The 14,544-nt window shown below is 42.9% G+C and overlaps 1 protein-coding gene across 3 annotated transcripts in view; it reads right to left on the bottom strand.

Moving 5' to 3' along the window:
• Positions 1-245: 245 nt before the first annotated feature.
• Positions 246-14,544, bottom strand: part of epc1a (enhancer of polycomb homolog 1 (Drosophila) a) — a 28,007-nt gene continuing 13,708 nt past the window's right edge. For all 3 annotated transcript variants that reach the window (XM_056364164.1, XM_056364163.1, XM_056364165.1), the window contains 10 exons: positions 14,232-14,380; positions 12,789-12,942; positions 11,438-11,596; positions 11,097-11,186; positions 10,748-10,896; positions 8,768-9,192; positions 4,781-4,902; positions 4,190-4,331; positions 2,799-3,210; positions 246-1,967 (listed from right to left, as the gene is read on the bottom strand). In XM_056364164.1, the coding sequence (XP_056220139.1) occupies positions 1,895-1,967; positions 2,799-3,210; positions 4,190-4,331; positions 4,781-4,902; positions 8,768-9,192; positions 10,748-10,896; positions 11,097-11,186; positions 11,438-11,596; positions 12,789-12,942; positions 14,232-14,380 (1,875 nt within the window). In that variant the 3' untranslated portion in view covers positions 246-1,894. The remainder of the gene's footprint in view (positions 1,968-2,798; positions 3,211-4,189; positions 4,332-4,780; positions 4,903-8,767; positions 9,193-10,747; positions 10,897-11,096; positions 11,187-11,437; positions 11,597-12,788; positions 12,943-14,231; positions 14,381-14,544) is intronic.

Raw genomic sequence — 14,544 nt, 5'->3', positions numbered from 1 at the left:
CGTTGTCGTGATTCGTAGCAGACATGTTGCAGTGAGTGTATCCTTACATCCGTGATGCTATGCTCATTAACTTATAAAACCAAACTAACCTCAACTTCCTCACTTTGCACAGTTTCTGCAGTCTCAAATCTGAGGACACAAACACACACACACACACACACACACACACACACACACACACACACACACACACACACACACACACACACATATACGCATATAAGAAGACGCCAGAGTCTAAACAGTTCACATTTAATGCCCTGGGCTTTATTGTCTTATTTTAGTGAGAGTTCTGTCACATTTTTTTAGTCTTTTCAGCCTCCAGGTGGGACAAGTAAACCTCAAGGATATATCCTGCCATTGGACTGGGCATTCAGATTCTGACAAAGACGAGAAGCACTACTAAGTAATGCTGCCTTTGTGCCTAACTCTTCACAGAAGAGAGAACATAAAATTCCCCAAAGGAAGGCACCCAATACTTGTGGTTTTTGGCCTTGCAGCCGTCTGGAGATTCTTTTTTCAAAGAAAAAGAAAAAAGAAAAAAAAAAAAAAAAAAAGAAAAAAAAAGAAAAAAAAAGGAGAAGTGAGGGGAAAAAAACGGTTGTTTTCTCACGACCTCTCCGACCCCTCGTTAGCATTTTTTTGTTATTAAAAACTGGAATGATGAAACACGTACAGCGATTACTGCCCATTCACCTCCCTTATTATCACCTATGCATGAACAAGTAACAAATTAACAAAAGAATGAAGTCTTTCAATAAATGAAAAGCTTACAATCAAGTTTACCACAAGAACAAGAAAAAAAAAATTATACAAAAATAACTCAGTTTTTGTTTTACAAAAAATGTTTGTGGGATAAAACAAATATAAAGGGGGACTCCGCTTGCATGAAAATGAAGGACAACCCCTTTGAAAATAAAATACAAAAGCAGCATCAGGATATTTATCAAAACCATGAAAAAAAAAAAGAGAAAACATCACAAAAAATAGTGCTTTAATCAGAAGCAGCAAAGGCTTCTGGGAAGAGACTTCATCCCTGTTTTGTTACTTGTGTTTGGGACAATGCTTATGCACGCTCCCGGGAAGAGAGGAGCACCCTCTTCAAGCCAACACACCACCACCTCCTCTTCATCCTCCTCCTCCTCCTCCGGGTTCTCCTGGCCTCCCGGTCCTGTATGTATGTCACCATTGATTTTCACATGATAAACAGAGAGAAGCACAGGGACCCAAAATAAATGTGAAGGGGAAATGGGGGGGCGAGGGCGGGGGTGTGGGGGTGTGGAGGGGGACCTGCTTTGTGTTCACAATATACAAAAATACCCAGGAGTCCGTAGCTACCTAACATTTACTACAGCACATGAACCAACAAAGGTACAGTGTACAAATAAAAAAAACAAAACAAACCAAAAAACAAAAACAAAAAAACTGTAAACACAGCACAATAAATAGATAAAAACAGCAGGCTCCGCACCATGCACATGAAGTGATAAAACTCTTCTCTATACAACTCCCACATCTCTCACACTCGCCACAAGTTACTTGGCTTTACTTTTTTTTCCTTTAAGTTTGACTCCCAAGTGCAAAACATCACAAATGGACAGTTCTGTATTCAAGTAATATATACAAGGGGGATATTACAAATATGTAGTTACTGTACAGATACTAATTTTTGCCATATTCATAATTTACAGATGTCAATCTTTTACTTTTAACAGTAACAAAAACAAAACAAAACAAAAAAAGGTTTAAAAAGTATGAGAGATGAGAATTGCAAGCGAGCGGCCGCGGCCTCTCGTCGTTCTGTCAGTCTGCGTCAGAGTCCTGCTGTCCCTTTTGCATTCCCGATGCTACGATGCACAGCACCTAAAAGAGCGGACTCCTCGCTGCACCGCTACTACGTCACCTCCATGGCCACTGTGTTGTCTGCTATACTGTTCAGTGCTGGCTTGTCTTCGTCGTGATTATCCCTGCGGAGAGGGACGGGAAATAGAGAGACATTAAGCTTTCTGTTACCTTTCACGTTTGATCTCCTGTGTGGCCGGCTGTTTTGTCGAAATTAAATCTTTAACTGTCCCAGATCTCGGTGGACAGAAGAGCTCTGACGTCAGTTATTGCAGCTTTTCTTTCAGGCTGATTTATGTGGATTCTCAGCTCTGCATTATCTCTGTCAGACGCTGCATTGGCAGTATTTAGATAGGTGCCAGGTCCAGCTGAATACTTAAAGAAGTGATTTTATTATTATTGCAAAGGCTTTACTGTTGATCATCCAAACAAATGTTACATAAAAAGGAAACCTCATAGTGCTGCAACAATAGTGAGAAACTTATGCTAAATAATAAATTCTCTTCCTCTGGGTCTGAATATTTATATAGTCTTGTTTTTTCTTTGTTAATGTGCATGTGCATCATCGTGTCTGAAACATGGAGGTGTTGTCTGAGACGCCGCCATAAGGAATCAAACTACTGTCTGATCGCCCCCACACCTGTGGAGGCTTCAAGTCTGTGCAGCTTTAGTTCTGGTGTAAACTCATTAAAGACTGTGGCTAAACGTCGGTTCATTCTGCAACAGCATGAAGTCAATTAAAACAAATGTCTTCTGTCGTGTTTTATGTGAGAGATCTTATAAGATTAGATAAGATGAGATGTCGTACGTCTGATATAGAAATGAATGGAAACCCAGGTGAAATATGTTATTTAGTTTTAGCTTCAAAGGAGCCAGGCTAGCTGTTTCCCCATGTTTCTAGTCTTCATGATAAGCTAAGCTAATGGACATGCCGCCCTGGTGGAGCAGAGTCTCACCTTGAGCCCATGTCCATGGGCGATGCTCCGGAGACTTTGGGCATCTGCAGGTTTGTGGTGGCGGACAGCTTTAAGGCAGAGGGTGGCACGTTGCCGAGGGTCCGGGGGATGTGGCGTCCGGCCAGGCTGGCGGCCGACGGCACGCTCAGACAGATGTTGTTCCCGATGAGGACCTGAGTGGTGGCGGGGGTGGCGTTGGCGGCGCTGCATCCCAGGAGCCCCAGCGCTGCTGCCGCATGGGCGCTGGGTGTGGAGGTGAGGGAGGTGGGGACGGCGTTGGCGGGTGAGGGCGCGGCCGAATTGGAGGAGGGCTGGAGGAAGGTCGGGGCTGAGGAGGCGGTAGTGTGTGACGACTGGTTGGTCTGGTGAAGCGCTGCTGTTGTGCTGGAGAGGTGCAAGCCTTTAAAAACACCTGTTTGAACAGGAGAAAAGTTCTGAGATAAAAGCAGCAAGAATCCAAGTGTAGTAAAACACTTTTCAGTGACAAACCACTTCACGAGCTGCTGCTGCACTAATGCAACCTCATACAACAGCGCTGCAATAAATCCCGTCTTAGTGAAGCTTATAAAGTTCAGATTTTGACGCAACTCTGTGTTAACTGTTGAGGTTGCTGGTGGTGATGTTGCTGTAATGGACTGTATTATATTGATAATTGCTTTCAATGTTTTTTCCACCCTAGTTTAAACCCAAGGGGAAGAGGGAGGGGGCTGCTGATTCTAGGTCTACAGCTGCTTCAAATGTGTAGTTATATGTTCATTTGGAGTAACATTTTTCCAAACATTAACCACTTCAAATAAAACTTTCCTAACCTTTTTGGCTTGGGTCCCCTTAAAATGAGCCGATTCCTTCTTGCACCGCCTCAACTCAGTATGTGAGTGTGTGATAAGCTGTAAGCAGCTACTTTTTCTTCATGAATTGATTCGTTTGGAGGATTTTTCAAGGCTTTAAGGGGCAGAAAGTATCCAGTATTAGTTTAATTAGTAAAATTTGAATTACCATATTGTGGCAGTCTGCCTCCGCCACTCAGAGTAGTTTCAAATTACATCACTGTTTATCCAGAGACATATAAAATATCAACCATTTGGGTGCAACTTTGTCAATCGGTGTGTGAAGTCTTGAGTTATGGCTAAAAATTGTTTTGTGAGGTCACTGTGACTTTGACCTTTGACCCCCAAAACCTAATCAGTTCATCCTTGAGTCTTCATGAATGTTTGTGCCAAATTTGAAGAAATTCCTTAAAAAGGTGTTACTGAGACATCGTGTCCATGAGAATGGGACAGATGTATGTAAATGTTTAAGGACAGACGTACAACTTGAAAACAATAAGTCCGGCTCTGGCTGTCGCCGGCGTGGAGGCATAATTAACCAATAATATAATAAGCGACACTCACCTGCACCTGCCAGGACCCCGTTGACTCCGCTCGCCAGCACCAGCTCCTCTTTGGACTTGAAGGCCAGCAGCTGGTCCGTGGTGACGAGGGCCGAGGCAGCAAACTGGGCACTGGCCTGGTCCAGCGTCTTGGACACAAGTGCCTGGATGGAAACCGAGAGAGAGAAAATGTGGGTCTGTGCCAAAGATTCGACCGCTCTGCTACAATGTAATGAAACTGCTGAGCTCAGCGCTTCTCCTGGCAAACAGGAACCAAGCCAGTGGCATTAATACTGCTCGTGGGAATGAGGATGTCTCTCATTTCCTGGGGATGGGTGAACTGACCTTCAACTGTAAATGATTTCCATATTGGGAGAACTCTGGCTCATTTGCGTCTATTTGGGACCCGAGCAGCAGAAAACGACCCCATAAGTTCAGTTAACGTAGGAGAAGTAGATACAAATCCAATTCAGACCAGATATCAACACCTGAGAGATAAAACCTTTGTCCTCTTACGACACTTATGCCCACAATGTCTTGACACCTATCTGCTTTTTGTGTTATAAAAACTTTTACCACAAGGCTTTTGAGTTGTGTGTCCATCCTGACTGACCTGTGTGTTGGTGGTTGTTGCAGGGATGTTGGCTTGTTGCTGCTGTTGGCTCTGCTCCAGCTGCTGTTTCTGCATGATGGCCAGCTGCTCCTGGTGCTGCTGGTACTGCTCTGCTGTGAACACTGTGAACAGGAAGGATGAGACGTACCAGTCAGAGGCAGGATTCGGGAAAGTTATCTGTGTGTGTGTGTGTGTGTGTGTGTGTGTGTGTGTGTGTGTGTGTGTGTGTGTGTGTGTGTGTGTGTGTGTGTGTGTGTGTGTGTGTGTGTGTGTGTGTGGGGTTAATTTCGTGGTTTGCAGCTGAAACTTTTGTCCATGTTTTCAGGCACAATAACAGACTGAACAAGTCTGGTGTGACTGGCATGTTTTTGAAGGTCAGTACATGAAACGCTATTGTACTGAAGCTGACCTTAGTTCATATTCATCAGTTTTTACAAAAACCAAAATGAAGGTTTTGTGTTTCTGTACAAATTTCACTCCGGTCAGGACGAACAAATTAGAGGGCATTAAAATATTTGCTGAACCAATAAAAACAAGTTATTTCAAAGCTACAAGGAGACATGACCCCCTCACAATGATGTGGAAACTACTTTAAAACTTCAAATAATTGATACAAATAACATTCACAATCATCACCATCAATATAATCTGAGACAGCGTTTCAATGGAAATAACAGTAACTGTCTATACAAGAGCAACACCTTAGGGAGCTTTCAGAAAACAAGAGCACTGTGGCACAACAACACAATGGTGTATTCGTAGGTGTGTTGCTTACCTTTCTTCAAGGTAAAGAAAAGTAAAGTCCAGTTTGAAGGTTTAACACAAAGCCCCACGCGCACACACACACACACACACACACAGTTTATACTCCTGAGGCCTGACTGTACAGCTTTCACTCCTGGTTGCACAAAGGTAAACGCTTCAATGCTGACGATATGCTCATGTCCTGATTCAATACTAACAGGATATCTAGGTGCCGATTTGATATGTATTGCAATCTTTACGGAGTCTGCAAGTACTGCGACTCAATATTTCGATTTATTGTGATTTATTGTTTACTTTTTAAACACTAGACCATGGGGGAAGAAGCTCAATCATACACTTCTGGAAAATAGGTATATCTTGAGTCATATTTGCGTTTATTGCGTACTATTGCAATTAAGTTAAATGACATACTGTTATGTTGAAATGAATCACCTGGGACAACTGGTGCTTTTGTTCTGAAGCACCAAGCTCATCTTAGGGGGGAAGTTCTGATGTAGCTGCTGAGAACTTGTAGCTTCCAGTCAACAACAGTTAGAAGTTAGCTGTTTGCAGTTAGTGGAGAGTTTAACTGTTAGTTGTCAGCAGTACCGTTATTTTTCCCCACCCATCTGATTGGTCAAAAGGGTTAATTGCCAAATAACGCTGCATTGTGTCGCAGAGAAAAGTATCAAGCCAGAACCAAATGGGTAAAATGTTCACATCTGCTCAATATGAGATGTCAAGGACATGGGCTGGGTATCAAACCTCAGTGTTTTCTTACTCTTTGATAACCAATTTTCTGTTTAAAATCATAATTTTGCAGACTAAAGGCAACGTCCTTGTACAGCTGATGTGTTCATATGAAAAAACAAGGGTGGCTTCGTAAAACAAAAACACTCAATTCCTAAATCTGTATGTGCTGATTTTCACCCATCCTTGCTGTGTGCAAACTCTATATAACAAAGGGATATATATTCAACCACCTTACACTTTAATTACCGAAAGAACCCTCAAGCGGAAAATATTTAGCATCTTTCTCAATAACAAAAATCAATCACAGGCCTACACAAATAACTTCTCCATTTCACACATACTAATTTCAAAACCAGATATCTTCAGCAGGCCACATTTTCATAACTACTTTTTAAGATATTTAAAAGTTCAATTGTCAGTGTCAGAAAGTCTTGCACAGAAGTTACTGTAAAGTAACACTGAGGTTTACAACAACAAAAATGCCACAGAAATAAATAATTCTTTAACATATTTCCCAAATATTATATAAATTTCATTTTTGCAAAATGTTATATTGACCAGATTCAGACTCCTCAGATTTGTGTAGAAAAATCCAAAATTGCTGATCAAATAAAATCAGATGTTGTTTGACCCTAAACTTGCCATGGTATCAACAGATTATCAAGTTTAGAGAACAGGTTTTATCCCATGTAATTTGCTTGACATTCTGCCATCTTCCTTCACCAGCTCAACGTGGTTCAAATATTCAACAACCTCTCTGCTCTCCAGCCACCAGCCCAGACTCACCGTAGCACATCTCATGAATCTATTTATACAGCACCATTTCTAATTGACTCCCCTAAGCCAGGGGGAGCAGGAATTAATTTATTATAATATGGAACGAGGGTCTGAAAGCAGAAAGTTCATGTGATTTAACAGCAGTATGGGAGCCCCGGGCTGCAGCGGAGCAATCTACCTTGGAGGCACCTCATCAAAAAGTGTTACACAAGAGCAGCAGCAAGCCACGACCAAACACCGCTGAGCTGGCTTTGAAAGCCAAACTTTTTTTTTTTTCCCCCTCACTCCCCTTCCTCATCACTCCAGATTCACATGCACAAAATCATTAAAACAACCGCACCTCACATAATTTTATGCATGGAGAAATTTTTCAATTACATCCCTCCACATGCACACCACAAAGGCAATTCTCCCAATTCCTCTTTTTGTACTTACTACCCTTTGTACTGAGAGATAAAGAGCTGAAGTCTGACAGAGAGGATCGTCTAATAGTCAATGCAAACAGCCTTTCCTGCCTGAGCTCTACACAAACTATAAGGAGAATCTTTTCAGGCTGTCATTATACATTTAACTTCAATTAGGTTTGGGTTATATTTACACATGCTGGGTGTATGTGAATGGTCAAGCATGTGTGCATTTTCAGGCGTGTTAGTCTGGACTGAGATCATTTTCGTTTTAAAACGAACCATTTTAAAATGAAAACGTAGCAGTGTGGATGAAGCCAGATATTTGTCATCCATTAACAGCTTTTGCTTTGCTGCTTACACAGAGGTTGTTACCTCTTAAATCTATCTGGCAGAAAATGATGCAAATCAGAGAATAGGTCTACGTTAATGGCAAGTTTGGACTTCATTTTTATATTCTAATCTTATTTGGACTTTAATTAACTGCATGAGCCAAAACAGACATTCAAATCTACTTACACACACTTGTAAAACTATGAAAGACTCCCAGGTTTCCAGTAATTTCGACTATATTTCTTTGTATATTGATAATACAACATTTCATATTTACATCATGAAATTGGTAAGGACTCTCTTTCAATACTCTTGTGATAAGTATAGGCAGCAATAACAGGTTATGGACTACCACAGTATGTCACAAGATCAGAATGTGAAAAAATGTGTATAATCATAAATTAAGTTGCCAGTAAAAATAATGAAATATTCTAGAAACAATGGCAGAGACAACCAAAGAGCAGTCTAATGCCATCAATACAAATAAATATAACCGATCTAAAACTGTAACAATAAACTATACAATAAATTAATAACAACAGTTTCCAGAGCCTGAAGATTTCAGATGAACACTTTGGCAGAAAGAAGTCTCCCGTTCCTTGTGGCTGTATGTTGACACCTGATAACAAAAGTTTCAAAATGAGCTGAGGGAAAACTGTTTCCAAGCTCAGACTGAATTCAGCACCTTCTTTAATTACAGCAGAGAGTGCACAAAGGACCACTGGGCTTTGCTAAATTTACTCCGAGAACTACAGCCAGAAACACTAACCTTGTGGAATGACAGTTTATCAAAGCCGTGTTAAATTAACTCCTTTTGATGCCAAGAAACCTTTGCATACAAGCAATAAAGCAATAAAATAAACTGTTCCACTGTGTTCGGACCAATGAAAATATTTAGCTCTACAAATTTTAGACGCACGATGCCAAAGATGCAAAAGAAAACACTGAGCAGTGTCGAGGAAGAAACAAGACTCACCGTGGAAAGGGGGGGGGGCCGAGCCAATGCGGTTCTGGGAGCTGGATCCTCCAGACAAGGTCCGGGTTAGTCCTGACACTGTCCGGCTACAATCCCTAAATCCTCTGCGAGACAAGTCTCCGCCACCCAAGGGGTGATGGGATAGCGTCCGTGGTCTGAAGTGCCTCCAGCGGCAAGATTTAATGTTCAAAAGAATCTGGCTGAGGTCCATAGGTGTTTGCGATGGCGACGACGACAGGGGTGATGAAGAGGTGGGGAGGTGGGAGGAGCTGGTTGGGTCCGAGGTATTGGTTTCTGAGGTACTGGTGTTAGAGTTGCGGAGCGGAGAGCTTGGAAGTGGTGAGGCGAGTGGTTCGGGTTCCGGGTCGGAGTCCAGGCTCTGACAGATGTTGTCGAGATCCGTGTGCGCTCTGTCCAACAAGACCCTGCAACACAAACCCAGAATCATCATAACAAATCCTCATCCATGACCACAAGTCATCTGAGGTCTGATGAAATGAAAAACATGCTGTAGCCATTATCAGTGCATTACAACATCAACATTGTTTGGTTATGACTGCACTATTGCACAAGTGTGGCTGTTTCTTGCATACCACTCATGTAATTATAATTCAGCGGGCCAGTACCAAACATAGCGAGGTACTGCACAAAAAACAGGGCAAAAGCATGGAGTTCTACCATGAGGACAGAGCAGAACACTTATATAATGGAACATAAGTTCACCACACAGCCACATGAGGCTGAGAGGAGAGACTAGACTGCTGTTTTTTTGTTATTCCAGAGCCTTACCGTGAGTAGGGCAACATTTTTTTTTTTGTTTTGCCTGAGGCTGATGCCAGCGGAAAGGCCATGCTGTTACTTACATCAGAACTGTACAGTGGCATTTTTAGATGTACAACTAAAAAATTGTGTGGCGTTGGCTGAAATGTCAGGGAACCACGACAGTCTTCAGGATACACTTGTGCATGTCTGTATTAAGTTTCATAGAAATCCTTGTTGAGACATTTAACTCTGGAGCCAAGTCTTGGAAAGAACAACAAATCAAAAGACCAACACTGCAGTCCCTACAGGCACACTGCTAGTGTAGCTAAACAAACACACTAAGCTCCGTGTTTTCTCACACGGTCGAGTGTCGCTATCATAAGTACACATCGTATTGAAGAAGGCATTTTAATTCATGGGATAAACCAGTCCCCTCAGTCTCCCTCGAGGTGGACGATAAGGTCGACTGCAGACAGAAACAGAACATCGCTGATCTCATGTTGTACGTCTGTGAAAGATGCTGCCGGTCCCAGTTGGTCTCCTTGACGACACCTAGCGCCGTATTAGCTGCTGGCTAACTCACCCCTACGGTCACTGTGCTTCATATGATGATCTGTGTGCTGACTGAGGAGATATTAGACAAAGCTGGAGGATACGCTTTTGTTTAAAACTCAGATTTCTGATGTGTCTACAGGCCACAGTGGCAGGTGAATCCCAAAATGGGATTGTCATGTTCATCATTTTACCGGCCAGCTTGATATTTATAATAGAATGCGCCCGCCAAATGACGGCTGGTAACCTGCCAAAGAGCTGGTATGGTAAACAACCTCAGCAGCTACAGCCAACACTTGGCTGAGTTTCCCCCCTGCTCAGTATTGGTATTGGCATCATTCCTACACACATTTAATTTCATATTTCTACATTTTCTCACATTTTTCTTCACTGAATTTGTATATTTTGGTATGACAGAAATATAATGAATGCAAATAGCACCTGGGTTGATCATAGCAAACTACTTATTCTTTACATCACAACTGTTAGAAAACATGAAGCTATGTATCCATTCAAAACTGATAAATTTTTGATTTTGCCAAATGTTCAAGACCTGGAAACAATCCCCGTTCATTTCTGTCTGTGTACCTGCAGAACAATCTGAGCATCGCTGATCAAATCTCAGCAAGTGTTGAGGAGACCAAAAAACAGCAAGAGTGAACTCACCTGCCCCCTCTGCCCACGCGCCGCCGTGCCAAACCTATGCAGCGCCGTGGCATGTTGAGCGAGGTCAGACAGTAGCGGAAGCGTGGGTCGCCGAGCCCGCCCTCTGACGGGCTTACCCAGGGCCAGTTGCCACTCTGGTCAGGATGAGACTGAAGGACGATGAAGAAGAGAGGCGGGAGGAGAAAACAGGGGGAAGGAGGTGATCAGATATTAAAATTAAGATGAAATAAAGAAATGGCATTATTCTATCCAGCAGTGTGTGGAAGACTTAACAGCCAGGGGAGCCAGACTGGTCAGCCTGCTGTTGGCACTATAAATAGAAGCACGGGAGTCACAGGAGGGCACTCACAGCGTAGTACTGACAGCCAGCCTTCCTCCTGAACGCAAAGCAGCCATCTGGGTCATTCTCTTCTTCTGCCTCCGAAGAACCTGAATGGATCTACACAATAAAAACAACTCAAGTAAATGAAGAGCTCAGGACTGGAAACCATGCACTTTTATATACTTGACATTATCAGTGTATTGCTGGCCAAGCATGACTTTTAGAGTTGCTGAGGAACAATGGCTGAGTGATAACAGCTTTCATCCTCTTGTTCCTCGTTTGTTAATATCCACATGGAAATTGGAACTGAAACCATGTCACAACAAAAGAAGAGTCATTCACATTCGCCTGAGACAGAATCACGTTACCTGTGAGAATGGTTCTTCGTCTGAGCTGGGGAAATCGTACTGGTTGAGGTCCTTGGGATTGAACACCGAGGGCCCTGAATGTTGAGGTGCTGACAGAGGAGGGATCTTGGGTTTCTTTTCGTATTTCCTTTTGGTTCGTACTGCCTCTGTCTTCTCCGGCTGTGAAGATGGAAGTGAAACAGTGTTAAAACAGTCTGTTTAATTGAAAAGGCATTTCAAGATGCAAAGCGATATTGTTGGTGCTAGCCCAGTGTTGGTGGTCTATGAACGGAGAGTGTGCGTAGAAACAACAGTGAGTAAAAGAGGCATTGATATGCAGATGGCAGCACGTGCCAGATGCCACTGCCTAGCCAGATGGCTGTCCCCCCCTCCTCAACCCACCCCACGCCACCGTTCACCCCCAACTTCCCCAGTGGGACGACCCCTCCCTGTCTGAACAGACTCCAACTCCACTAGGATTAGTCAGATCCTATTCAGTCCTTGGACGTAGGGGACAAAAGCAAACAGAGAGGCAGGGACTCGGCAGTGAAGAGCTGCTGTGTCAAATCAATGGAAGAAATGAGGGTTAGAGTGATGAGGGAGGAGGGGGCAGAGTTAAAGCAAAAATGAGCGTCTGTAAACAAAAGGGAAAAGTCAACCAGCTGGTAGGGTAAGACAGGGGGCTGGGGGGTTGGTAGTTGCCTCCCTGCAGGGGAAGAGGAGGGTTGTTGGACACTGGAGCTAATGAAGTTATAATGAGAAGAGGTGACACAGAGTTCACAATAATGAAGTACTTACATTAGCTCAGCCTTATATTATTTTTTTGAATTTCAGCACATAAACTATGTACCCTTCCCCCTCAATGACATAACTGTGATTACAGGGCATCAACATTGTGATACACAACTGAGCAACAACACGAGCATGGGAAACTACTTCCTCCAATACTTATGTATACATGCATTATTAGATCTTTTTTACCCTTAAAATTCTTTTCGATAAAAAAGTTAAATCACTTCTGTAAAGAAAATCTTACTTTAACAAACATATTTTTCTATTCTAAAAATCCACTAATGTTCTCACAGTATGGCAATGATTTTCAATAATAATTGCCATTTAAAATGGCGCACCTTTTCAACAATGAAAATGCCAAGATCTCATTTCAGTCACTGTTCAGTGTGAGGTACAGTACATTGCAGATATCAGCTCTTGACTCAGGTGAAGGACAAACGCAAAGTCAATAACGTTCCCCAGTCTTCCGCAGACGTTCTGTTCCAACACCCTCACTCCTCACGAGCTGAAAGGGACGGAAATCATTCTCCACGCTGTTTCTGACGTTAGCCACTGTGTTGTGTTGTGAGTTTGGCCTCACCTTCTTGTAGTCCTTCATGTCCAAGTGGTCCTGGTGTCTGTACTGGTTGCTGCTGGACAGGGGAATGATGGGGATGGTGTAGACAGGCTTCACGAGAGCCCGCTGCGCCAAAGCCTCTGCCATCACCTCGCTGCCAAAGTCTGGCATTGTGTTCCTGACAGGCACAGAGAAAAGTGTAGATGAGCTGGTGAGTAAAAGGAGGTGTACTTCCACATTACATTAACATTTACTACAAAGTATGACATATGGAGACACCTGCGCATACTGTATTGTAATTTATACCCCAATATCCAGGAACATGATTGCTAATTAATACTCAAATGTCAACACCATACAGCCATGGCCAACGGACAGCCCGAAACACACAACTCTGAGACTACAAACACACACACACCACGCAGTACACCTGGGCCACTCTACGCTGGCGTAATATTATGCAGTGGGCTGGAGAAGCTATCTACTGAGGATAGAGTGGTCCAATCTGGGAGTGAACACTGGCGGTGATGCGCGGGCAGAAACCAGGCCGGGATAACAAGAGGAAATTGAAATGTCACTATAAATCAAAAGCACTTCAAGGAGAAGGGTCCAATTTAAGCTCACACTGACAGCTACTTTCAGAGGAAATTCATTCCATTCGGATGTCATGTTTAGATGGATCGCAAAGGCTCCGCTGAGGAGGAAAAAAGGACAATTCAAAGTGGGAGCTCGTGAGATAAAAAAATAAATAAATTCAATACACAAAATAAGAAACATATAGTCCCGTGTACTGCCTAACAGAGTAGGAAAAGAAAAACTCCAACTGCCACAGAGAAGTCAATGAGCTAATTTGCTCCTGACACTTCTGAATAAACAGGGTGAACTCAAAATTGATAATGCATGCAAAACAGTGTACATGACTGTGCCCTCAATTAACATGAGCAGCGAAGCCTGACTTTACAGAAAAACACGTGGGTGACTGTTTGAGACCATCAGTCTTGCAGACAAGTGTCCTAATGGCCTCTACTTGGGATTTTCAACTTGACGAGTAAACAAAAGCCTAATCAAACATGAAGGTTAACCACATAAGCCGGCCAAAACACCACGTGTAGTAAAAGGTCTGACATCGTAACCATCTCAGCTTGAAGGGGGATAAACATGTAGTGATTTTTTTTTTTTTTTTTTTAAACCTTATCAGAAAGTGTTCCCAAACTACTCCTAGAGTGACAGAACGAGGGCACAGCTCCAAAACAGCATATTATCCAAATAAATCTGTTCATGAACATCTGTCGTCCAATTAGACAAATGAAGCATCCACTTCCCGATACGACTGCATTCTAAAGCTCTATGAAAAGGCCTCCTAATAGCAGCTAGTTGCTCTCACAAGGTAGTTGGTGCAGTGCAGACAACCACAACAACCACTGCCAAACTCTTTCCTGTCCTCATTCCCACTCTGATCTTTCTTACCTCTTCTCCACAATCTCCAGCGTGAGGTGCAGCAGTTCCCTCTTGCTCTTCTCTCGCCTCTTGATCATCTCTAGGATGGTGACGGCTCGGCTCAGGTCTCTGCGCAGCTTCAGCATCTTCTCATACGACGCCTCGTCATTCTTTCGGTTCTGAAAATGGAGCGGTTATGATTCAGACGCACACCAACACAAGTGTTTCCATTTGTATTGAAACTTTTTCTGACAAAGTCTCTGAAACCTTCGTTTTTTTTTTTAAAACTTTAATTTTAGGGTAATAGGGTCAACCTACACATCAAAGCTGCCTTTATAGCTAT

Source organism: Seriola aureovittata, chromosome 20, assembly GCF_021018895.1.
Source record: "Seriola aureovittata isolate HTS-2021-v1 ecotype China chromosome 20, ASM2101889v1, whole genome shotgun sequence".
In the NCBI taxonomy this organism is placed as follows: domain Eukaryota; kingdom Metazoa; phylum Chordata; class Actinopteri; order Carangiformes; family Carangidae; genus Seriola; species Seriola aureovittata.
The sequence above is the reverse complement of the archived record's forward strand: the minus strand, read 5'-3'. Positions and strand labels throughout refer to the sequence as shown.